Below are 24,571 nucleotides of genomic sequence, written 5' to 3' on the forward strand. Positions count from 1 at the left end.
TTTTATCTAGGCCCTAGTCGATGTTGTATTCGGTGTTTCACTGTAGAAGACCTCACCTTAAGCCTTACTAGCAGCATTCACTATGGAAGCCCTAACGTAAACTGTGATTACTACTGCTAACAGATTAGAATTCGTTAAATAAGTGTTACATTGGCATTGGTATGCTGTGCTTGCTGTATATGTATGCGGGCGTACGGTCCTGAGAGTCTTCCGGGTTGTGTTTTATGCAGACCAATACCTGTAGAACTGCGGAGCTTCGATTGACACAGGTTTAACCTCATCTTCCGATTTGGCATTTAGCCTTTGAGTTGATGACGGAGACGTGGAGCCATCCTGTGATAGCCCAAACGCAGCGCCTATGCTCAATTTGGGAGGACAATCTAATAGCTGCTTGATCTCGGCGAGGTGAGAAGCCAATTTGTCCTTGTCGTCGATTATCTCGAGTGATTCTTGCAATTTTTGATATACCAAGTGAGAATGCTTCGATAATGCTAATCGCTGAATTAAAGTGTCCTCCTGCTGCCTCTGGAGGCTTTTCCTTTCCAGTTCCAGGGCTCGCTCAATCTTGGTCAGAAATTTCAGCTTTAGCTCTGCTTTCGCTAGCTGGACTTCGACCAGCTCACTGGCAATGGCATTGATTTGTCGCTCTTCATTAGTTGCAAACACATGTGATCTGGCCCCAAGCGATGATAATGCTATTTCCGAAGCTTCCTTTAGCTCGTCCGAGTCTTTGTTCTCCTCCTTGTCTATATCTTCCATTGCCGTAATAGCACGCCCGGTCATTTGTCGGACCACTCTGGGGTCCACTAGACCTACGAGGAACGCGACCGTTGACATTACTGGATTGTCACTCTTCGAGAAGGGTAGATGAGGCGCGTATTTGAGAGGACCTGAATCCTTGCCCGGGCTATGAAGAAACCTGTCCTCTATTGGTAACTGCAGAAACTTCAATATGCATTGTTCTGGGGTCTTGGTATCAATGCTCTTAGCGACCTTGTACCAATCAGATCCATGCTCTTGTAATCCCTTCAGCAGTTTCTGCAACTCCTCCCTAGACCACTGGTCGTCGACGTTCTCGAGTATTTTAGCCTTCTTGACCGGATTCGTGGAGGATGCCTGATCTTCCTCGATTTCGGTTTTCTCTTCGTCTTTAACCTTGTCCTCTGGCGCTTCAGAATCTATCTGGTTGCTCATCTTTCTCTTCCTTGTCTCCAAGTATTTGTGCAACGCGCTATTTTCATCGTTCGTGTCCATCATTTTCTTTAACTTGGCCATATCTGGCAACTGCACCGAAGGTTTATAGCTCTCAAATGGGAACAGTCCACGCGGAGCGTCGTGTCTTGTCGAAAACTCCCCAGTAAAGGGCGGCTCCACATTCTTGGGCAGCAGCTTTGCGTCAACCTGATAATTAATCAAACCCCACTTCATCAAAAACTTATGTACACGAAAGATCGCAGCGGCGTCCCCACATACGTTCCGCCTTGCCGCTGTAACGCTGAAATATTCGTTCGGGTTCAATCGATAAGAATTAACCATGAAATTTCGATATCTGACATACACCTGTGGCGTCTTGGACGCTATCCGGTTTGTGAAAAACTCCGGCAGCGATTGCCTCTCGATTGAGTGGATCTTCCGCAGGTCAAACCACCTGGCATAGTTAGGAATCACTATCTCGTGCGACTGCGGTACCGTCAGCTCTTTCAGCTCCGATTGCTCCTGAGACTCATTCTTAACTGCGCCGCTCTCTTGCGATTCTTGCCTGAGCATTGACTTGTCCACATTGGCACTTGGCTCCTCCTCATCCCCATCCTCCTCTTCCTTCTGAAGTCCCTCTTCCGCTTCCTCCTGCTGTGCTACCTTCTCCTCGCCCTCGGACATCGCTTCATCCTCCTCCCCAAACAGATTCTCGTTAGTTTCGGTTTCGCTATCGGCTCCTCCACTCTTCTCTACATTGTCATTGGCAGCCGCTTTTTCGATGCTCTCTGCTGCCTCTCCACCACCACCAGCATCTTCTGGCCCAAATAATCCGGGGCTCTCCATCGCTCAGCCAGTTGCAGCCACTATACCGCTCATCTCGACCCTTCAAACTACTTGTTTACCATCTAAAATTCGTATTACTTTCGAGATTGAAAAAAACCTTTGGCCGGGTAATTCGTGAGAGATGATTCGGGATTCTGCATGTCCGGTTTGTTCCGGGAGCTTGCCGGACAGGTCATATCGAATTCTCTATATCGAACAAGGCTTCAAATCAACACGAATATGTCAGATCTGGTCAAGATTTAGTAAAAATTCCACTTCACAAGGCCGCTAGAGTCGCTGGCGGGTTTTCTACAGGTGCTTGGCGCGAATCAGAGATGTTGGTTTCGATTCAGACGCTTTTTGCGGCGGTTTTGATGCTGGTGACAAGAATCGCAGTGGGCGATGTGCAGGTGACAGAGCCGGTAGCCGGTGCTCAGTTTTCCGGGAGTGGCGGTACTGTCAGCATTGATTTGAAGTGGATGGACAACGGAGCGAATCCGCCGGTCGATGATATCACATCTTTCACTTTCACGTTGGAAACGGGTCCCAACAACCACATCCAAGCGGTCAAGAAGCTGGATGAAAGCGTCCCTCTCTCAGCTATCACCAAAGTGGGTGACACCTACTCGTATACGCTTCAATTCCCTTCGGGCATTATCGGAAATGGGCAATACTATATCCAGGTCTATTCGCAAGTGCAAGGGGGCGGCTACACGAACAACTACTCGCCTCGTTTCGAGCTGACTTCGATGGGAGGCACCTCGTCTGCCACTTTCTCTGACTCGACTCAGCCCCCTGGCGAGACGCTGGTTGCCGGGACGGGCACCACCACCGCTTCAGTTGACACCAGATCCTTCACGCTATATTACACGCAACAGACTGGCGTCTCCCGGTTCGCGCCCATGCAGATGCAGCCCGGAAGCAAGATCACGGCCACCACCTGGACCAAGAAGTTCCCCACGAGCGCCGTGACGTACTATTCCACCTACAGAAACACTTTGGCACAGGAGACCACTATCACACCCGGTTGGTCCTACGTCTTATCTAGTGGCATCAACTTTGCCACGCCGGCACCGTACCCTACGGACAACGGTGGGTGGCAGAACCCGAAGCAGAGGCAGAGCCTGTCGACCAGAAAGATCAACATCAAGAAGAGAGCAAGGGTAATGGGAAATTAGGCCGTTGGTCCTGTATAGTTAAGCGATATAGACTCTTTATACAATGGCGCGTGTGTAAGTAGGAGGCATACAAACACCGAAAGTCTCAGTAGATCTCCGGGAACTTCCTGCAGAGCTGCTGCAACGCAACGATCCCATCCACGCTGATCTGCTCGTTCTCCTTCAGCACACAGGGCACCGCATCCAGCACTAGAAACTCCACGTCTCCGCTGTCGCTGGAGCGACACACAAACTCGTGCCACGATTCTGCCTCGAACTGCTTGTTCAACGAAACCCTCACGTTCGTCAACGTTACCATTTCGCCGCCATCCGTCGGCGAGCTCAGCACCAGCGTGTTCTCTGTTGGTTGCGACTTCACCTGCGCAATGAGCCTGAACACCGGGCAAACGTTCTGTGCTATCTCTCGAGGATCGATTCTGGGCGTCTCGCTGGCCATCTCAGCTGCTATTCCGTCCTTCTGACTGGTCTTCTGGTGTACAAGTGGTGCTCTTTACGCGTTCTAGTACTGTCGCGCTAGCTCTTCTACAGACCAAGGACACGATACACCACGAAGGTCCGCAAGGTGCTGCCAAACTACTCGAGACTGGTTGATAGGCCATCGGACGATGGCAAGGAGGAATGTGGCTGCAATCGCTGGTGGCACAGCCCTCATTGATTAGCAGTAACCCGGTACGAGGGTAATGGGTACTTAAGGCAGCCATTGGGTGAAGGTGGTCGGTGGAAGCTACAGTTCAGGCTGGCTGAAGATGGCGATGAGATTGCAGGACGGGAGCAAGTCGCTGGGACCGAAAGGCGGTCGCTCTCCTTTGAGAAGACACTTGCATGGGTTGCTAACGGTGGGACTCGCCCTTGCTGGGACAGCACTGTATGTGGTCAGTCAGCGTTCATCCAGGGAGGGTGTGATTTTGAGTGGCAAGGAAGTGTCTAGGTGCGGGAAAATCGAGCCAATTGTGCCTAGCTTCAAGAAGTCGGTGGATTTGATCCTGCACGATGCAGAATTCAAGCGGTCTTCTGTGGAAAAGCTGTCCAAGGCTATCCAGATCCCGACGGAAATCTGGGACGTGAACCCGGAGCCGGCAGACGACCCTGAATGGTACGCTCATTTCTACGAGTTCCACAGGTTCCTGGAGCAGACGTTTCCGCTGGTTCACGAGAGGCTCACGCGCGAGAAGGTGAACGAGCTGGGCTTACTGTACACCTGGGAGGGCTCGGAGCCCGAGCTGAAGCCGGTGTTGTTTATGGCGCACCAGGATGTGGTTCCGGTGAACAAGGAGACGTGGGATGACTGGGAGTACCCACCATTCTCGGGACATTACGATGAAAAGAGCGACCTGGTTTGGGGCAGAGGCTCGAACGACTGTAAGAACCTGCTGATCGCAGAACTCGAGGCCATTGAACAGCTTTTGCTCGACGGCTACCAGCCGAAGAGGTCTGTGATTTTGTCGTTCGGTTTTGATGAAGAATCGAGCGGTCCCCTCGGAGCCAGGCATCTGGCTGCTTTCCTCGAGGACAGATACGGTAGGGATGGGATCTTTTCGATCATCGACGAAGGGTTTGGAGTACTGCCCATCGACGAGGGGCTCTTTGTGGCCTCCCCCATCACGGCTGAAAAGGGATACGTCGATGTCGTGGTGACGGTCAATGGGAAGGGCGGCCACTCTTCGGTACCACCAGACCATACTACTATCGGCGTCGCATCAGACCTGATTACTGTTCTCGAAGACAATCCTTTCGGCCCAGATTTCGAGCTCGACAACCCACTCTTCAGTTTGCTGACATGTGCAGCCGAGCATTCAAAGAGGCTCCCCAAAGATTTGAGGAAGCACATCTTGAGGGCGCCAAAGAACAAGGCAAGTCGGAAAATGTTGGAGAAGTTTTTGTCCAGCGATGTTAGGTTCCGTGATTTAATCCGAACCACCAGAGCTGTAGACGTTTTCAACGGTGGTATCAAAGCCAACGCTCTGCCTGAGGTTTCCACCTTCGTGGTCAACCACAGAATAGACATCCACTCGTCTGTGGAAGAAACAGTCGCCGCAGATGCGTACTTTGCTGAGAAAATTGCAAAGAAATATGGTTACGGTTTCGCTCGCAACGGAGAGTTCTCGATTCCAGAAACTGAGCTTGGTTACATTGACGTAAAGGTCGCCAAGGCTTTGGAACCGGCTCCAGTTTCTCCAACTTCGGGTGCCGCTTGGGACATCCTCGCCGGTACCATCCAGGATGTGTTCGAAAATGGGGTTTTCGCCGGCCGCGACGACGCTGAGTTGTACGTTTCAACAACTTTGATGCCAGCAAATACTGATACCAGGTATTACTGGAATTTAACGAAGAACATCTACAGGTTCGTCGCTTCGATCCTTGATGCAAGTACTTTCGAGACTATCCATTCTGTGAATGAGAGTATCAAAGCTAGCAGCCATCTGTCTGCTATTGCATTCATTTACGAGTACATTGTGAACGTTGATGAAAATGCTTAGCAAGATAACTAATAAAATTTTCGTATCCGTGAGTAAAGCTGTGTAGCTCAGCGCTAAACGTAACTACTTCGAATTTGGCGATGTGGTGTAGCTAACCGTCTTGTAATCGTCGGAGCTAGAGCCACTATCGCATGTTCTGGGCTGATACATTACAATACCGCCATTTTTCTCTAGGTCGTAGTTTTCGGTGTTAGTTCTACCAAAAGACAGTTGTGAAAGACCGTCTAGCGATGTACTGTCTTCTTCAGAGAGCTTTTGCGACAAGAAGGGGTTGAACCCGTCGGTACCTTCTTCAACATCTGAAGTTGTCGTCTTCTCAAACCCTATGCGGATTCCTCTCTTATTTCGACTCTTTTTGCTACTCTCATAAGGTGTTCTGTAGTCAACGACAAAATGTGCCTGCGACTGAGGACTGTCTGATGAGTAATTACCATCGCTCTTTTCCATAGACGAATCGGAGAAGAATTCATCCTTGTACTCGCTACTTGAGATCTTGCCCAACAGTTTGGCGATCTTGCGATCTTTGCTCTTCTCAATCAATCTCCCTAGAGCGTCCACAATGAAACCTAACTTAATCGAACGCAGGAAGTTGGCGTACATGTGGAGAGCGTCAGCTCCCAACCCAAAGATGAAAAAGACCAAGTACGACATCAGCACGTAAATCCAGACCGTGAGCAGTCTGCCACCTGCGTCGATCTTTGGTATCACATTCCAAAGTGCGCTCGAATGCGTCTCTTTGTAACTGTAGTGGCCATTGAAACTCTTGACGTCTTCGACAAGCGCATAAATCGACAGCGGGAACATCACCAAGATAATCAGGCAGCAGAAAATCAGCAACCTCGCAAACCTCGTCAGGTTCAATTTCGAGTTTGTGCAATGCAAAATGTCTTTGACATCCTTCCTCTTCCTATAGAAGATGTAGAGAACCATGGACGCATACACCGCCGCAACCGTCGACGCCACGAAGGGCCACATAGTGTAAAGCACGGTGGTCACCCAAGTGGGCGACAACAGGTTCAAACACCCGTAGTACCTGGTCACACCGAATCGGTACATTTGGACCAAATACGAAAGTCCCATGATCACTACGGGCGGAACCAGGCACACCGCCAGGTCCCTGCCGATTTTGCGCCAGGAACCGGCTTCCGGCAGCACCGAATCTGCCTTCAGAACCGAGTGCAGGTTATTAACGATATTTCCCACCGCACAAGAAATACCAACGTTCGCTCCAACCTGCAGCTTCACCACTACATCGCACCATCCCTTCCCGCTCCACCTACTCGCAAAATCCTCGCCACTCCACACGCAAGCCGCGACAATATACGACAAATTCATTACTATCAGCCAACTGATCAGAACTATGGCTGGCACATTTTTGTTCTGCGAGTGCCACGCTAGCGGCGGTACCAGCAACACAAAAGCTACAGTACAAAGCCCTATGACATTAGATTGGATACTCATCTGGCAGATTTAACATAGAGCTCTTTCCGGCCTCCACAACCAGCACGGTGCCCGCACCCGTTCGGCCTTTTTTATAACCCTACCCCAAGCTCCCATCCGAAACAAACAGCTAGTACTCTCGCATCAACAGCAGCTACAACTCCACTCGCTACTGCCATAACACATACCTCCAGCTCTTGGTTCTCCTCCAAGATGATACTTGTTTCCTGATCAGTGTCACAATGTATTGTCTGCCGCTGCGACAGCCGGCGAAATAGTGGCGCGCACTGGAAACCCCGTATAAGGAGCTGAAAACACAAGGTATGAAGATATATTCAACAGGATACCTCAAACAACTAGCTAGCTTTAAAGCGACATTGGCAATCTGAAGTGGAAACCTGCTTCAAAGGTGTCGGATAGTGTCTGCAATGCGTGTAACAGGCCTCCTGAGGGTCGTACGTATGTTTATAGATCTTGCCGAGAGCTGGGATTGGCATTAGATGACGAAGACCTGCGCCAGGGCTGTGACTGCCGTGAAGAGATAGTACCACAGGCCGTTGGCGGAGGTTGTGAGGGAGAAGCCGGAGGACTTGGACGTGGTTGACGGAGCGGTGGCAGAGATCGACATGAGTTTGCTCGAGTAGGTCTCGTTGGAGGGGATGGCGGACAGGATCGAGTGGATGTCGTTGTAGGAGAGGGAGGAGTCGAATTTGGTAGCGTTGGAGAGGAAGGTGATGACGTTGCCAGTGGAATCGAAGATCGCACCGCCTCTCATGGCGTTTCTTGTGTCTCTTGGGATGTAGCCGTAGGACTGGATGCCGGTGCCCAGATACTCGATGCCCTGGAAGGTGTGGAAGGTTGAGTAGAAGTGGTCGCGCTCGGTGCCGTTCATAGCTTCGAAGATGTCGAACTCGCCGCAACCGCTGGCCCAGCAGGAACAGTTTGGGTTGGTCGGGTACTGGGCGGTCCTCGGGATGTGGTCGTTCAGAAGCCAGATCGCTGGCAAGTCGTAGAACTCGATGGAACTGCTGTTGGACTGCGTCTCCCTCGGCATCTCAAAGTCGAACAGGAACATCTTCGTTACACCGCCAAACCCGTAGTACGCGGGGATCCCCTGGCGGTAGTAGCCGCAGCCCTTGCCTACGCCAGACTTGGGACACGACACGTTGGAGAAGATGATGAACTCTTCATCGGACGAGATATAGTTGTTGTCCTGCAGCAGCGTCGCAGAGGACGCCTTCGAGGTACCGTCGGACCCGGCGTACGTCAGCGCCTTGCCCAGACATTTCGAACTGTCGCCAGCAGCAGTCAGGAAGGTGACGTTCTCACCGACCTGTGCCGAAGCGTTGTAGTACGCACGACGGGTGAAGTCGCTGGAGGAAGCAGAGCTGCTCACATCAAAGGAGGGCGAATCGTAGTAGGCGAATTGGTGCAGCTTAAGAGGACCACGGAAATGGACCGAAAGATACGAAGACACGGGCGCATTGGTCCCGGAAAACCACTGCGGATCTCCCACCTCGCAGGAGCAGTCGTCAGCGTCGATGTTGGAAAACTTCTTCACCGGAGTGTACGTCCCGGCGAACCCAACGTTAGAGAACGCTATCTGGTCATACGCACTCACTTCCGCCCTGGCCACCTGCAGACACGCCAGAAACACACAGATCAAACGCACGGCAGCATTCATCTTACTTCGAGTTGGCCTCTGGAATGAATATTTGCAAATTGCAGCTCAAAGAGCCAAGAAATTCGAAAAATACAGAGATTGGTCAAGACCAAGCTATTTTAACTGCACATCAGGAGCACCACAGCACAGCCAGCATTCTCCCACGGCAGATCCGACGCTCTATTATTATCGCTCCTCGAGATGCTCTCTGTTCCTACCAACAAAATATCTCAGGAATAGGCAGTCGGGAAAGTCTTGGCATGACGAAAATCGCCCTGCACAGAGAAACCTGCGCACGGCCAGGAGATGCTGTATGTCGCGAAACTCAACCTCGAGAACGTCGGAACGACGCTGTCGTCGAGAGCCTAGTTGGTGTAGCCTGTGTCGTACGCCATCACCAGCAGGAGTATCGTGACGGAGTACGCCACGACTGCCAGGACCGTCCACATGGTCCACTTTCTGTAGTAGGCTCTTTTCGCTTCGTGCGAGTCCAGTATTTGGGACGCTGCTTGCTTGAGAAACAGCTTTCTGTGGTATTGCAGGCCGTGTGGGGGAGACGCTGGGTCCGCGAATGTGACAGTGGTTTCGTTGACTCGGTCAATTTCCGCTGCGACATCGTTGCTTATTTCGAGATGGGTCTTGTCGATTTTTGTCTCGACTTCGTAGACAGTAGGTAGTTCTTCTGGCGGGATCTCGGCGTGTGTGGGCTCGTAGTCGAGATGCCACTGGGTGTAGACGTAGATCAGAATGTTCCCGATCCAGAGGAATGGTAGAAAGAAACCGCCAGCAAGCCATCGGGGTACCAAGCTTTCGTAGCGGGCGCCTGCCTGGCAGGATGGACACTCGCAGGCGTACCATTGGGCCTCTTCTTCGACAAATGAGTTCAAGTTTTTCGGTTTGCTGGCCATACCTACTGTCTTCAATTTGTGACGCTGCAGCCGGCCTACAAAACATAAAAAATACAATGGTTACATGACAGTACGAATGAGCTAAAGCGCTGGCTTTTATACAAGTGCAGTATTCAATTCAAGCATTGCAACGCCGGTGAAGGGCGTCTAAGAAGTACGATCGCTGGCTGAATGTGTCAGTATTTGCTATGCATTTTCCGCTTTCGGCGATGACAATTTTGAACTGGCGCGACATGTTCAGTTACATGAATTATGGGTTCACAGCTTCTGAAACGCTGGAGTATGTTACTGCTTGTGGTTTCGAAGATCTTTCTTCCTCTTCTGCAAAAACTTCTCCATATATGACTGAGTGAATTGCTTCACTTTGAGGCGCTTCTCTTTCGTTGGCTCCTTAGGAGGTGATTTGGTCAAGTCTTTCTTGAGTTCTTTCGCTGTCAGAATCTTGACTATGTCCCTGGCGCACAGCTTGGCGTGATCATGAGATAAGTCATTTTCATGCTCGTACTTCCTTAGCAGGTTTGGGACAAATGAGGCGAAAAACTTGTTCCATTTGTGCTCCAAGTGATTTGTTTGAGAAAGCTTTTTCTTCTTCAGCTTTCTTTCTTCTCTCTCTTTCTCCTCTTTGATCTGAGCCTCTTTCTCGAGTTCCCTCTGCTTATTGGCTTCTTCGATAATTCTCAGAAGATCGTTTCTCTTTTGGTTTTCCAGCTCCATCTTGCCTTTCAAGGCGCGCATTTCCTCCTTCTTTGCCTGCTCAATGGCTTCCATCTCCATCTCTAGTCGTTTCTGCTTGTTCTTTTCGTATTCTTCGTTATCCAGTCTGGGCCGCTTGGTCCCGTTAGTGCCGTTTCTCCTGGAGGCGCTATCTTTTGCTGAGTAGGGTTTCGAATTAAACGTTTTCGAAGAGCCCGTTGGTGGGTTATGCAGCTTTGTTTTTTGTTGAGCGTTATAATACATGGGTTTACCATTTTCGTGAACGATTTCCCATCCTGGTGGTAATCTGATCCGTCGTAAGTCAACCATTCTATTCGATGCTTCCCTTATGTCTTTCTTATCTATTCTTTTGTAGGTCTCAAACTCGGCCCATTTGGCCAGTAACTCGTCGCAGTCTTCTGCCAATCCTTTTTGCTTTTCCTTCAAATATGAGACCTGTTGATCGATCTGGGACGCAGTAATACCATTCTTAGTTGTCTTGGGTAACTTCAACAGGAAGCTAACAATCTTTTGGCCCATCTCCAAATCGTCCTCGAAGATCTGAAGCAGTTTTGCCAGGCACGTATATCCATGCAGCTTGATGACCTGGTGGTGCAAAGACTCATCCTCTATCTCGTATAGTCTGTTAAATAGCTTCTGTGCAATTAGTCTATCATCTGCCTGCAACAGAACACTCATAACTTTTGTCACATCTTGGGGATTCTCGCAACCTGACGGATGCAGTGATTCCACAAATTCGATGTTGAAATTATTTCCTTCAGCCTTCTCAATCTTGAGCCCTTGGCTCTTTTTCATCTTGATCCATTTCTTCTCAGCCGAGCTACTCACAGCTAGTGCATCTGCAATATTCTGCGGCAAAAGAGATGCGGCATCGGTCTGAGTCTTGCCACCCAAAAAGCCTATACAATTAGGCTCTTCACAGTAGCATTTCTGTGCTGTTGCGCCGTACCTATCGACATTGTAATCGAAAGTGATTTCTTCCCCTCTGGAGATTTTCCTCTTGGCGAATATTCCCATCCTTAGTTTCCCTGCGACCACCCATTTATTCACATAGGCGTTTGGATTACAGGAATGATTACAGAACCGAGCTAGTGAGCCCTTCAGCGTAGCGTCAATAAATTCACCGTTTTGCAACATCATGAAATAGAAATGCTTGTAGTTCCTCTCATCATATTCAACAAGTCTCTCACGAAATTCCTCCTCCGCTATCACTTCACCTTTATACTCATATATGAACTGATTTTCTTCGATGTCGCTTTCTGCTCGCACACCATACCCTTTCAGCTTCGTTTGAAATACGGCGATATCTGCATACTGTTTCTTCTGAAACCTTTGATTCTGACAGTCATCCCCGCAAGAGCCACATAGTCCATTAACACACTCAATAAGCGTTAGACGATTGATACAGTCTGAGTTTTCGTCACACGCATGATTGAATCCCTCAGAAAAGTCTTCAAAACAATCACATTCCATGAATTCATTGTTTTTCGCACTACCAAGGCGCTTTAGAGCGTAAGAGCATTCCTCTAAGTTTTCAAAAGTGGCCAAAGCTTCTTGCGTCTTATCCTCATAAGCATCGAACTTCTTCGTAGCCACCGGGGAAGGGGACCTCGATGACATTTCCTAATCTCTGCGTCACAAAGTAACGGCGGAAGCTCTTGGATCGATACTAGCAGGGACTTGCGGAAGTTAGCGGCCTTCACTTCAAACCTACATACTTTTCCAAACTGTAAAAGGCGATGGAGACACACACTCTTATAGCGCCTCCTCGTAGATTGTGATGATAATACCGAATATACTCATCATCATTAAAATGCCTAGATTCTGTTAGCTCTATTCAACGTTTTGATATCTTGGTAGCTCAAAAGGGATTGGTATATCTTGAACAACTCTTCTTCTCTCTGGGAAGCAGTGAGAGTTGTGTCTTCATACAGGCTCATCGCTTTCTTAATGCTCATGTTGACAAACGCTATGCAATTAGCCATTCTTGTCGAAATGTTTCCGCACTTGCCGTTATTGAATATCTTCTTCGTCTTTTGTATTATAGAATGGTGAGAGCCAGTCGCCAGGGTTTCCTCGTTACGCATTATACTGACTTCTTTGATTGCACGAGACCTCAGCGATACAAGCAGAGTTCTGGTACTCCTCCCAAGTTGCAAGCCCTTCCTCATTGCCTGCACAACCTTTGATTCCGAGTCTGGCCCGACTGGGAAAGCCTGAAGTTGAAACCAGTAGTTGAAATTCGCCAGGTAAGTGGTGTACTTAGGTAAGAGTTCCATGGGCCTCTGCCGATGACAGGTACCGTAATCGACGTCGATCTGCGCAAATGCAGCGTGCCGCGAGTCACCAGGAATTATTTCACACTCCCCTTCGCTCAAAGCTTTCTTTTCGTTGGGCTTGCAGATCGCGTTGAAGGCCTTTTCTATAAGATCGTCCTGGCAGAGTCTTTGGCAATCTCTCGGTATATTGAGTTCGCCCAGAGGTGCACCACTGAGACAGCGTTTGGCGACAGGATGCAGGTTTTGACCGGGTTCGGGACGAGGAGAATCTGAACCATTGAACCAGGGATATTCGTCAAGTTCACTAATTGAAGGCGATGGCTGAGGTGTTACTCCGGTTCCCCTAGCAAAAAACTGGTGCAAAGAAGTGCCACTGTTAGTTTTGTGCAAACTTGAGGCACCATTTGTATTGCTAATCTTATCCCATTGTTCAGGAGTCTTATTGCTGGGGCTATTGAGCGTGGCTTGAGACCCGTTACTTCTCTTTGTAAACCAAGAACCGTATGATAAACCATGCTGACTTGACAAAGAAGACGAAAGGCATTGGATCGAGTTGCTAGCGCTCTTCAAAGAAGAAGGTTGTATAACATACGCCAGCGATTCATCTGACGATAGCGAAACTTTGCTACTTAAAGAGTTTTCTCGAGGTATTTCCCAGGCATTTCCAGCACAAAGATACTTGGAAAGGTCTGTGTTCGACTTCTCCAGAACACTAGCATCTCTTCTAGGATTGTCCTTTCTTGCTTGTTCAGGCTGGTCGCTCAGAGGTTTTATTCTCGACTCTATCTCTATTTGGCCCGCAATACGTGGTTTCAACAGGCCAGACACGATGAATATCAACTTGTTTGCGACCACCATGTTGCCAGACATTATGACGATCCTTGTGTTGTCTTGAGCAGCAGTCGGATCTTGAAAATCACATATTATTTTTGCCAAGAGCGCCGGGAGGAAGTTCAAACGTGGTCCATCTTTTATCTCTATCCAGTTGAAAATATCTCTGAACCACGTTTCGACAAATGACGGGCAACTTTCGGGGCACAGAAACAATCTAGGTATCTCCGATGTTGATCTCAAACAAGGGATCAACCGCGTCTGCAAAAGGTTTATTATATTATCGCATTCTTTTGGATAAGCTGACTCAAAATCAGGCGGCAGATATCCGCTACATGGGCTCGACACTGAATGTCGGATGCCCTTTATAGTTGTCAACACATAAGCTTGACACTGGTCGAACCAGTACGACACATCATCCCAGACCTCGGATATAACTTGCAACAATATATTCGGCACACACAAAGAAACTGCTAGTCTATTCTTGTTGATAGAGCTGAAGAAGAAAATCCTTGTAATCATGACAGAGTCCGAATTAGGAATTGTTCTGAATTTGTTCCCTTGGGATGCGTCCGTTGATCTCACAGGTGACCCAAAGATATACTCCTTCAGTTCATTGGGCCGAATTTGGTCCATGCTAGAACTCTCTGCCGTGGAATAATCAAAAACGACATTGTAGTTGTCCCTGTGTGTCATATGACCGGTCTCTTCCGCAATCAGCACTCTGAAGACATACGAAGAGAAGACATCCGACTGAAAGGAAGCACTGTAGGGAATATTCTTACTACCAAACAGCTTATACTTCAAATCATCGGACACATGATCCAACATCGGCGGCGCGCTACTCGGACAGGGCAGCAGAGATCCGAAGTGATCATCGTAACACGGTGAGACAGGCCTCTTAGAAATGCTACTCGGTTCCGGCGTAAAAGACGTGATAGTGCTGTTTGAATGCATTGACGAACTGAAATTCTCATCGATCAACGAAAACCCGCCATGGTGGGACGATCCCTTGCGAAGTAGATTACCTAGCATATCTCCTACGCTCTAAAATTGAGGCAACCCTCTGGGAATGCGTCACTTCTTCTCAACTAAACTCCTGTTGCTTGTGGAAGTGCTTACTCTCAACAGATCTTACCGCAACCCATCTATCACAATACTGCGGACACCTCAGACCCTTCGATAACTGTAAATCCTAATGGCACGACCTAGTAAAACGACTAGACGCTTCGTTTATAGATCCTTCTTATTGACTTTACTGGTTTCCTTGTGGATTATTCTCATTTGAAGGAGCTTTGCTTCTTTAGGGCTGGAAAGGAGGGCTGACAACTGTAACCCGCCCTCAAATAGCCGCCGAGCTTCAAGTAAGGAGCATCACAAGAATACTGTATTTTAGATCTATTAAACTCTTCCCAAGCGTAAAGATACTGCGCATTGACGCTATAAACTGGTTTTGATGGCAGTTTTAATGAGGGTTTAGAGTCCGTAAAACTTGTGGGACAGTCGTGAGATTCGACGCCAATACCGCACCAGAGAGAATGAAAGTGTTAATCATCGGTGGGACAACAGCAAGATGACTTATCTCGATAAGAGGATTCCGGTTGCTAGCCCTAAACATTTAATCCTTTGGAGAGAAGACGGAAACACAGTTCGTTCGGCTAACGACATGGTGGCACGATCGCCGTTGCATGGCGCTGAAGCGACTTTCCTGAAATTTCTTACTGACAGGCTGCCTGAGGTACGATGAGACTGCCGCGCAACCCCAGATGCCGTCAAACTTTCGGGCAAAAGTGCCAGTGCACCAAACCGAAGCCGATCAGGAGGTTTGCGCAAGATATCGGCAATAGAATGCTCTACAGCTAATCTGTCCATGAACTCCGGGTCAGCATTGTACTGCGTGTCCCGGTTTACTTTTAAAACAGGTACATTTACAATCGGCCAAAGATTGCTCATTCCATGAATCAAACAGAGATTTGGTAGAAAAAACATGCAACAGAAACAAATCAAGATATACGCCATTCCTCTTGCGGTAGATCCTATCAATGTCCAATAGAATCGAGAGGCGCTTCTTGGTGAATCAGCTGGAGCTCATCAGCAACACTTTTCTGGCACTTCAATGAATCGAAAACTGAATCATACCCATAAAGCTTGCCGCGTTATCTGCGAGGACTTGATTCTTCGGGAAGGAATGCTGTAAGGAATGGCTGCGAATTGTGACACGGAAATAATTTCTGAGCCGCTCACAAGAATTCTGTCGAATGTTTCCGCAAGTGAAAACAATAATAAGCTTGAGGCATCGTACATCTCAAAAACTATCTCGCCGCGCTGACCAGCTTCACTCTTCATCGAATGTCGCCATTTTACAAGTATTCTGACCCGGGCCTGCGCAACGATACATGTTCACCCAGCTTTTCAAGCTACTCGCCAGCGGAAAAGATTGTAAGCACAATCGTTCGAGACTCACGGTAGTAAGCTGAGGGTAGCAGCTAGATGTAACAGGCGTTGTATCTGCAATTTGATACCCTTGTGGTTAGCTGCTGCTACCGTATATGACGACTGACTGTTGTAACGCAGCACCATATCCTTTCAGCAAGAAGGTATAGGAATGTTTCTGGTAGACTTATAAGTGATCAGGCCTTTGAGTCGTATCTATTCGGAATCTATTCCGGTCGCATCGGCAGGAATCGGATAGGTGGCATTGATACAAGATACAATGATGGTTTTCACTGAACAGATTCCGCGCTGGTTGGCATACTCAATCATCTCATCGTTGCTCTGTATATGTGGTGGCTTCTGCGTTCCACTCATCTCATTCATCTTTAGAAGCCGTAAGAATATCGATGCTAAGTTGGTGAACTACGGGCTATCCCTGAGCGCTGGATCAATGATGACAACCGCTTTGTACAAGATGCTACCTAGTTCGGATCCAGAGAAGGCCAACCAGATGAGTGTTTTCCTTGGAGTCCTGATGGGGATGAGTCTGAGCCTGTTTTTGAAGTACTTGATCCATGCTCGTGCCAGCGAATCACTTGTACAGTGTGCTCACGATTCGGAGCTGTTGCATGAGCACCATGAACATGAGCAAATCACGTCAGACTCCGATCAAGAGCAAGGAGCAACAGTGGTGGATCCAATGCCAACGGACGCAACTCAAACCGCAGAGTTCATAGCATCTCAGCAGGTAGTTGGCGAGCAGGGCGCTCTGTTGAAGGCAAATGAAAGCGCTAAAGATAGGTGTCGGGAGAATCTGCTGAAGACCAGACACACTTTGTTGGATTTGCTATCTACAGTCGACGCTCAAACAGCAGAATGCCACCATTCTGATGCCTGTGTTCCAATGACCAAAGGGGAGGGCCTCGCATGCGTACCACCAATCGTGAGGCTGCGCCCCAGCATCACATCATTATCGAAGACAGATTTACCGGATGAGGCCAATGGTGGCACAGTTGGACAACAGGTTAGCGCAGATTTACTGGGCGTACCATGCTTAGAAAATGAAGTCGGATATGATCTGGAAAATTTGTCCATTTACCGTCAAAATTTTCACTCTCAGCGTCATTCTCATCGCCACGATCATACCACTAGTCATCAAGCCTCCTCTCATGATTATGGCTCCTTAAACTACACTGACGCAGGTGGATCTGAAACGGCGTATCGAACCCATCACCATCACCATCATTTTGAGACTCCTTTCTCCAAGCTTCTCTCGATCGGTATGCAAACATGCCTGGTTATCACTCTGCACAAGTTTCCTGAAGGGTTTATCATATTTTATACCAATCAGTCCTCAGATGTATCGAAGGCACTCGGGTTCTCCATTTTTCTGAGTTTATGCATCCACAATTTTGTCGAAGGTTTCTCTATGACTCTACCATTTTATGCGGCTTTCGAATCGAAAGCTTTAGCGCTTCTGGTTACTGCGATATTTGGCGGCCTTTCACAACCGCTGGGCGCTTTGATAGGATACCTGATCTTTAGAAAGAAGAAGACCGGCGGAGATATGCCACATATGGACCTGTATTTGAGTGTGACAGCTGGATTTTTGCTGGTAATAGGACTAGAAATGCTTCAGACTGGGACTGGTTTTAGTCAAGGTCATCACCATCATGAGGGCGAGGCTGACGAAGAGATCAAAAGTAATCATACGTCGGTCAACACATGTCTGAAATGGTGCTGCGTAGGAGCTTTGCTAATATTAGCAAGCGGTGTTTTTAAGTAGAATGCATCTGCCAAACTATTGCGGGCTTATTATATTTGCACAATTTAGATTTGATTTTTTGATTATTATGTACTTTCCATTGATGAGTGTTTGATCTATTAAGTACTCCTCAACTATATCTTTGAGTCTGTTAAACCAGTTAAAAGCGTCACAGAGTTTCAAGCTTGGGGACGCCCAAATCGTAGCTTTCATCGCTGGGCGATTGTTGCGAGCTACAGCTAATGCTTTTGGCGGATGATTGTCCTTCGAACTGCTGAAACATCTCCAATCCCGCTGAAAGATGCGATTTTTGTCCGTACTCAGTCTCGCCAATTTCCATGGTTGTGCTATCTTTGCTGAGCTTATCCACCAGCGGCAGCTGGAAGTTGACGTTTCCCCACCTAAAGTAGAGAATGACGATAGATATGAAGCAAGCGCCGAAAACTACCAGGGCATAGTTCATAGTCTTCGCGGTAACAGGGATCTGTGGAGGCAGACAAACTGAGAGCATGGATAACAAAAGCCAGACAACGGATCCAATGTTCACAACCCAACCAATTTTATACTTTATCTTGATGGGGGCGTTCCTGAGTGTCCGTCTCCCAGTTAAAAGGACTAGGATAAGTGGTATCAAAGTTGCTGAGCACAGACACAACACAGCGCATCCGATGAAGGCATTGAATGCCGCTGTCGATACAAGCGGCAGCAAACCTAAAATATACGATACTCCCATACTCAGCAGGACAGCATATTTAGGAACCTTAGACTCCGAGCACGGATCCACATACGTCCAGACCGAGTGAAAAGGGATTGCATGGTCACGTCCAAAACTGTACACGGCTCGTGAGGATGTCGTTATTGAACCTATTCCCGAGAAGAAAAGGTTCCCCAGAATCAGCAAAATGAGGAAAACCGAAACAAACGTCGAATCTGTAGATTGTGTGAATATGTTTACAATAGGCAGTACCTTATTGTTATCGAACAAGCTGCCAAGATCTGGCAGGATCAACATGATTGGGAATAAAAATATGATACCCAGGGTTGTTGATATCAGCACGGCAGTCGACATTCCCCTGGGGATATCTTTTTCGGGCTTCTTAACTTCGTCTGCTAGAGCAGGAAGCATACTGAAACCTTGTAAAGTAAAATTTGATTGTTGGAACCCAATGATAAATGAAAGAAAAGCACTTTTATAGCCCGAGAGACTATTGTCGAAGTGGAATAGTGCATAGAACAATGAACGGAATCTGTGCCTGTGGAACAGAAGTAGTAAAACGTCAATGAACAGTACAGCATACACGATCCAGTAAATGCAGACCTTGTTGATAAGCTCAACGTAACGCGCGTAACTCAGGTTCACAACACCAACGACGGTAACGACTGCATAGTAAACCAGCACAGTGTAGATCCCTAGTCGGCTATCCGAGATGGTGCGGCTGTCATTCATCGCTATTAAGGAAATGATCAATTGAGCTCCCGCAAAAGTGACCCCTATGCTCATAAACCAGTTACCTAGCAGAATCATCCAACCGGTGAGCCACGAACAAACACGCTTGATCGATTCGGGTGCAATCATGGCACTCGCACCATGCAACTCCATCGGGTATTTCGATACTACCTCTCCCAGCGAAGAAGCACATAAGAACGAGAAGAACCCACATATCGGAAACCCCCACATAATCGTTAGTGGTCCACCATTCATCAAACCTATCCCCATACTCGTACACATGCCCAAGACAGGACTCATCAGCCCAAACCCCAGTCCTATCACAGAGCTCCGAGACAAAAGTGATTTATCCAGTTGCTGTTCATATTCAAAATGCTCGTACACCTCTGCAACCTCATTCGACTCATCGTGAATTATCGTGTGCAGATTTTCGAAGATTTCATGCGGTGCCAAATGTGCTATATTCTCTCTTATACCTTCTGGCAGCAATGTATACTCATGTACCATAATCAGAGCAATTCAATTATTCAGCTATGTCTCTAACCTTTTCCACAGCAAGCAGAACTCTCTTTTAACTTTGCATCAGCTCTTCAGCGCTATTCACTATCCAGCCAGTCTCTCAGCCACTTTAAGCCACCGAGTGAGCTATCAGATGAGGGAAAACTTTAGAAATTCACTTGAGCCTCCTTCAGCAATGCCTGATGAGAATTGGAACGTCCAAAATCCACACTTTCTTCTGGTTGCAGTTCACTATTAATGATATAGAAAAGCGAGTCGAGATTCTTCAACATAAGCCACTCTTCTTATAGCGAAAGAACAGAGCAACCATCCAGCAACCGACCTTCCAGGGTTGTTAGTTGAGTCCATTGCAAAGATATGAGCGACGAGGAATTGTATGATGAGTTTGGTAACTTGATCGGGGAAGAGGAATTGGTGAGGGAAGTCGCTGGAGCTGCCAGAGGCGATGAGATTGAAGGAGGGCATCTTGACAAGCCAGTGGAGCAAGAGCATGGTACTACTGCTATGGTGAAGAGCGATTGGAAGAGAACGTATGGTGATGAAGTGGAAGTTCTTGTGGAAACGAGCGACAGACAGGCGACAGACGAGCCTCTGGTTCAGGTGAAAGCTGAGCATTCAAGAGGTCCCACGTACACTGTTTTCACGCATTTGCTGAGAAATGTGCCCAAGACTACTTTTGACAGGGATTATATGCTGGGGATGTTGGAGGTTCCGGAAAGAATTAGAAATGTTGCTGTCATAGGGTCTTTGAACTCTGGAAAGACGTCGCTTGTGGATCTTTTCGTCATGGAGTCTCACAGGAACCTGCCACACATGACTGCGAACATTAGAAAGGGATGGAAGCCACTTCGATATCTGGATAACTCTAGAATTGAGATTGAGCGTGGAGTTTCGATGAAGTTGAATGGTTTTACTTTCCTTGCGACGGACTTCGACATGAAATCAATTGCCATCAATCTTCTGGACGCACCGGGACATGTAAATTTCATGGACCAGATGGCTGTTGCCCTTGCGGCAGTCGACTGTGCTTTGATTTGCGTTGATCTGGTCGAAGGTGTCACTTCTCCGGTGGAAAAGCTAATCAAAGAATGCTACAAGAGATCAGTAACTCCTATCTTCGTTCTGAATAAGATGGACAGGCTGATACTAGAGCTAAAACTGCCGCCCGTGGACGCCTATCTCAAGATCAGACATGTCGTTCAGCAAATAAACAGTTTTACTAGGGAAAGATTCAGCCCAGAACTCGGCAACATTATCTTTGCCTCTGCAAAACTCCGGTTCACGTTCACGATAGAACAGTTCGTAAGATACCATTATTCGTCGCAACTTTCCGAACCACAGATTGAAAAGTTTGTCTCAGGCCTGTGGGGAAACGTTAGTTTTGAGAAAGGCCAATTCAGGAAATTGAGTATCGAGTCTGCTCATCACTGCTCGTTTGTTCAATTCATTCTTCTTCCACTGTACAAGATTTTTACACACTCTCTCTCAGGCGACAGGGAGAACTTGCGCCGGACGATGTCGAAGGCCTATTCGATCGATCTAGATCCCGATTGCTTGAAATATGATCCACAGCCACTTTTAAAAGAAGTTCTTACGAAGGTCTTCAGAGACCAGCGCGGCTTGATCAAAGCTATAGCTCGCTGTCCCGATCCTTCTACGGGCTCAAAAGCCAGGCTCCTGAATAAGTCGCAAGAGAGCTCTTCACTACTGAAGGCGCATGTGCTGCAAACAATTGACTATGGTGGAACTGAGTGGTCATTAGTAAGAATATACTCAGGAAAAGTTACGTCTGGCATGCGCGTTCGCGTCATAGATTCAGCTGATTCGCAGGCCTGTATGAGTGACGACGATAATCAGAAACATGTTGACCTCGAAGATTATCCATCCGTAACGATCGCAGAGATTGCTTTGCTCGGCGGCAGGTATCTCCTTCCCGTGTCGCAGGCTACCACAGGGCAAATTGTGCTTGTTAAAGGTGTATCTGAAGTATTTACTAAGTCTGCAACAATGTTGAATGATCATTTTAGCGACGCTTCTGTTTTTGAACCAATCGACTATATTAACGAGCCTGCGCTCCGTATTGCAATACAGCCGTTAAAACCCACTGAACTGCCGAAACTGTTGAGCGGTCTGGCAAAAGTCTCCAGGTACTATCCTGGGGTTATTATCAAAGTTGAAGAATCTGGTGAGCAGGTTATACTTGGGTTTGGTGAGCTATACCTTGATTCGCTGCTCTACGATCTTAGAAATCACTACGCCGGAATCGAGATTAAGTTATCAAATCCCTTGACGATCTTTTCTGAGAGCTGCTATGGAGAATCCTTTGCTGCTATCCCTGCCACCACAGTCAATGGCACCACAGCCCTCAGTATTGCAGCGGAGCGCATGGATACGACTCTTGTTAAAGATCTAATGAGAGGTCACATAGAAGAATCGGAGATGAAAGATCGTAAACTGCTAAGAAAACGTCTACGAGACGAATATGGCTGGGACTCCTTGGCGGCCAGGAATGTTATGTGTTTTTATAACAACAATGTTTTGATTGATGATACATTACCAGACGAAACGAATAAGGAGTTATTGAAAAGTTATGAATCGCAAATAAAGCAGGGATTTGACTGGGTCACCCGTGAGGGACCTTTGGCAGAAGAACCGATTCATGGTGTGCAGTTTAAGATACTGCAAGCAACAGGATTAGAGAACATCGGTATCGGAGGACAACTCATTCCTTTAGTGAAAAAGGCGTGCTGCATAGCTATGATGTCAGCCTCACCTGTTCTGTTGGAACCGATATATGAAGTTGATGTTCTATTCAAGAGTGCGTTACAACCAATTGTTGAAGAGCTGTTCAAAAAGCGCAGAGGTGGAAGGATCTATAAATGTGATAGAATTGTTGGAACTCCGCTCACTGAAATTAGAGGACAGATTCCCGTTATAGAATCAATTGGTTTCGAGACAGACCTGCGATTGGCAACTCGGGGAGGAAGCATGTGCCAGCTGCACTTTTGGAACAAAATTTGGCGTAAAGTACCTGGAGATGTTTTGGACAAGGATGCCCCAATGTTCAAACTGAAACCTGCACCGATCAATAGTTTGAGTCGTGATTTTGTAATGAAGACCAGACGCAGAAAAGGCATATCGAATGAAGGCTTCATGTCCAACGACGGTCCTTCTATCGAGAAGTACGTTGATGAAGAGACCTTTAAGCAGTTGAAAGAAAATGGTCTGGTTACGTGACCATTTCCTTTTCGGAGTTCAAGCCATAGATCTGGATGTCTAATAGAACATTTAAATAAGTTTCGAAGACTGCATACGATTTTATCCGAAGAGTACAAGGGCAAAAGAGCCTCGACCTCAACATTGAAATGACAGCACACTAAGATCGTGGATGCCTCGTTGGTATTCTCAATATGGCTTGTACCGGTGGGATTTTTTGTGCTTCTTGCTTTTCTCTCTCGTTCTCTTGTTTTCCTGCTGTTCACCACTTTGACTAGAAGGATGTTCAAAAGTCTCTTTTGTCAGTGGCGGCTCCTTGTGGTTCTCTTCTGAGCTGAAGAGGTCCATTTTTATTGAATAGTTCCAAAACTCGGATCTCGGATGGTAAGTGCTATTGCTGATTTTCCAGGTTTTCACTGTTCCATCCTCACCGCATGAGTACAAGATATCTGGATTCTGTGGAGGGACAAGGACATCTCTAACAATGTCATCGCCATGTGCGGATGTTATTGTCAATGCTCTATTCAAATCGGACTTTTCGTTATCAAAAGGCACTATCTTCAAGAAGCCAGCATCTTGCTGAGAGCCTCCGACGGCGATATATCCTGGATATATGTCGACCACGTAGTTGCATCCCCATTTGTCTCTCACATCTCCGAAATCATTCGGTTGCGGCTCCCGGGACTCGTCACTTTTGTCATTAAGTTCATGGATGGCCAGCGTTTCCATATGAGAAAGGGTGTAGATTCTTCTTGGCGCCAGCCAACCACAAGAATGTATGGAGGCATAGTTGATCACTTGGTGGAGGGCATCTTCCTCGTCCTGCTGTGTCAAATCATAAACGTTCGTGTAGCCATCGGTAGATCCACTCAAGAGAAGTTTGGAATCGCTCGGGTGAAATCGAATATCTGTAACGTCATCATGATGAGAATCCATGAAGCTTCTCACTGGAGTCTTCCAATTCCGAATGTCATAGATGTGCACTTCAGCGTCGACACCAGTGAGTTCAGTGCCGCATGCCAGTAGGTTATGGCGAGAGTCAAGGGACAAAAAGGGAGCATTCTTCTCGTTTTTCAGTCTGGCAAGCCTATCTCTCGATCTGATGTCAAAGACGTTAATTGAGTCGTTAGAGGCTACCGCATATTGAGAACCGCCTTGGAAATCCGCATTGATGATCTTTAACTTGTTGATGGAGCTGGTACCAGCCTGGTCGACCGCCTTCGATTTACCAGTAACCCAGTCCAGGTGATGGACTTCCCCATTGCTCAAACTCGTCAACAAAGCGTGGCTGTAGAGTGGTTGCAAGCTTAAACACCAGTTATCGGAGCCAAAAGTTTGGGCATGTATTGAGGTATATGAACTCATTCTACTTGGCCCACATGCTAATTGATATTCAAACGGCTGCAGTGACTAGCATTGATCTCTTCAACACTTTGGTTGTAATTGAAGGTGAGGTTGGATGTGCAAAAAGAATGGTCTCTAGCGGGATCGAACCGCTGATCCCCGCGTTATTAGCACGGTGCCTTAACCAACTGGGCCAAGAGACCTGGTAATTTGTTGGGAAAATTATTTCATGATCTCAATATACAACCAAAATCACGTGACATATAGCTCTTAACTTAGCCCATATAGCCATCAAATAGCTTTAGCTATTACTTGATACCGTTTCACAGGTATTGTAC

General features: G+C 47.5%; 13 protein-coding genes and 1 non-coding gene across 14 annotated transcripts; 4 read left to right on the forward strand and 10 right to left on the reverse strand.

The window, feature by feature from the left end:
• Positions 1-222: 222 nt before the first annotated feature.
• SWI3 (Swi3p) lies at positions 223-2,040 on the reverse strand (the record flags this gene model as incomplete). The annotated part of the gene is made up of 1 exon (XM_037281163.1): positions 223-2,040. The coding sequence occupies one exon, from the start codon at positions 2,038-2,040 to the stop codon at positions 223-225; it is 1,818 nt and encodes a 605-aa protein (XP_037137058.1).
• Positions 2,041-2,354: 314 nt separating this feature from the next.
• Positions 2,355-3,197, forward strand: KRE9 (Kre9p; the record flags this gene model as incomplete). Its single annotated transcript, XM_037281164.1, has 1 exon — positions 2,355-3,197. One exon carries the CDS (start codon positions 2,355-2,357, stop codon positions 3,195-3,197), a length of 843 nt encoding a protein of 280 aa, XP_037137059.1.
• Positions 3,198-3,282: 85 nt separating this feature from the next.
• RFA3 (Rfa3p) lies at positions 3,283-3,633 on the reverse strand (the record flags this gene model as incomplete). Its single annotated transcript, XM_037281165.1, has 1 exon — positions 3,283-3,633. One exon carries the CDS (start codon positions 3,631-3,633, stop codon positions 3,283-3,285), a length of 351 nt encoding a protein of 116 aa, XP_037137060.1.
• A 310-nt stretch (positions 3,634-3,943) lies between these two features.
• On the forward strand, positions 3,944-5,674 carry CPS1 (Gly-Xaa carboxypeptidase; the record flags this gene model as incomplete). The annotated part of the gene is made up of 1 exon (XM_037281166.1): positions 3,944-5,674. One exon carries the CDS (start codon positions 3,944-3,946, stop codon positions 5,672-5,674), a length of 1,731 nt encoding a protein of 576 aa, XP_037137061.1.
• Positions 5,675-5,737: 63 nt separating this feature from the next.
• STE3 (Ste3p) lies at positions 5,738-7,135 on the reverse strand (the record flags this gene model as incomplete). Its single annotated transcript, XM_037281167.1, has 1 exon — positions 5,738-7,135. One exon carries the CDS (start codon positions 7,133-7,135, stop codon positions 5,738-5,740), a length of 1,398 nt encoding a protein of 465 aa, XP_037137062.1.
• Positions 7,136-7,610: 475 nt separating this feature from the next.
• Positions 7,611-8,798, reverse strand: TOH1 (Toh1p; the record flags this gene model as incomplete). Its single annotated transcript, XM_037281168.1, has 1 exon — positions 7,611-8,798. The coding sequence occupies one exon, from the start codon at positions 8,796-8,798 to the stop codon at positions 7,611-7,613; it is 1,188 nt and encodes a 395-aa protein (XP_037137063.1).
• Positions 8,799-9,142: 344 nt separating this feature from the next.
• ASG7 (Asg7p) lies at positions 9,143-9,685 on the reverse strand (the record flags this gene model as incomplete). Its single annotated transcript, XM_037281169.1, has 1 exon — positions 9,143-9,685. One exon carries the CDS (start codon positions 9,683-9,685, stop codon positions 9,143-9,145), a length of 543 nt encoding a protein of 180 aa, XP_037137064.1.
• Positions 9,686-9,970: 285 nt separating this feature from the next.
• On the reverse strand, positions 9,971-12,019 carry SET2 (histone methyltransferase SET2; the record flags this gene model as incomplete). The annotated part of the gene is made up of 1 exon (XM_037281170.1): positions 9,971-12,019. The coding sequence occupies one exon, from the start codon at positions 12,017-12,019 to the stop codon at positions 9,971-9,973; it is 2,049 nt and encodes a 682-aa protein (XP_037137065.1).
• A 197-nt stretch (positions 12,020-12,216) lies between these two features.
• Positions 12,217-14,544, reverse strand: LST4 (Lst4p; the record flags this gene model as incomplete). The annotated part of the gene is made up of 1 exon (XM_037281171.1): positions 12,217-14,544. One exon carries the CDS (start codon positions 14,542-14,544, stop codon positions 12,217-12,219), a length of 2,328 nt encoding a protein of 775 aa, XP_037137066.1.
• A 1,678-nt stretch (positions 14,545-16,222) lies between these two features.
• Positions 16,223-17,728, forward strand: ZRT3 (Zn(2+) transporter ZRT3; the record flags this gene model as incomplete). Its single annotated transcript, XM_037281172.1, has 1 exon — positions 16,223-17,728. The coding sequence occupies one exon, from the start codon at positions 16,223-16,225 to the stop codon at positions 17,726-17,728; it is 1,506 nt and encodes a 501-aa protein (XP_037137067.1).
• Positions 17,729-17,876: 148 nt separating this feature from the next.
• TPO5 (Tpo5p) lies at positions 17,877-19,661 on the reverse strand (the record flags this gene model as incomplete). Its single annotated transcript, XM_037281173.1, has 1 exon — positions 17,877-19,661. One exon carries the CDS (start codon positions 19,659-19,661, stop codon positions 17,877-17,879), a length of 1,785 nt encoding a protein of 594 aa, XP_037137068.1.
• A 369-nt stretch (positions 19,662-20,030) lies between these two features.
• SNU114 (U5 snRNP GTPase SNU114) lies at positions 20,031-22,910 on the forward strand (the record flags this gene model as incomplete). The annotated part of the gene is made up of 1 exon (XM_037281174.1): positions 20,031-22,910. The coding sequence occupies one exon, from the start codon at positions 20,031-20,033 to the stop codon at positions 22,908-22,910; it is 2,880 nt and encodes a 959-aa protein (XP_037137069.1).
• A 168-nt stretch (positions 22,911-23,078) lies between these two features.
• HG536_0A02120 (uncharacterized protein) lies at positions 23,079-24,254 on the reverse strand (the record flags this gene model as incomplete). Its single annotated transcript, XM_037281175.1, has 1 exon — positions 23,079-24,254. One exon carries the CDS (start codon positions 24,252-24,254, stop codon positions 23,079-23,081), a length of 1,176 nt encoding a protein of 391 aa, XP_037137070.1.
• Positions 24,255-24,362: 108 nt separating this feature from the next.
• Positions 24,363-24,436, reverse strand: HG536_0Atrna1I. Its single transcript has one exon. It is a non-coding gene; the product is annotated as a tRNA-Ile (tRNA).
• Between the last annotated feature and the right edge of the window lie 135 nt (positions 24,437-24,571).

The sequence above is a fragment of the Torulaspora globosa genome, chromosome 1, assembly GCF_014133895.1.
Source record: "Torulaspora globosa chromosome 1, complete sequence".
Lineage (NCBI taxonomy): Eukaryota > Fungi > Ascomycota > Saccharomycetes > Saccharomycetales > Saccharomycetaceae > Torulaspora > Torulaspora globosa.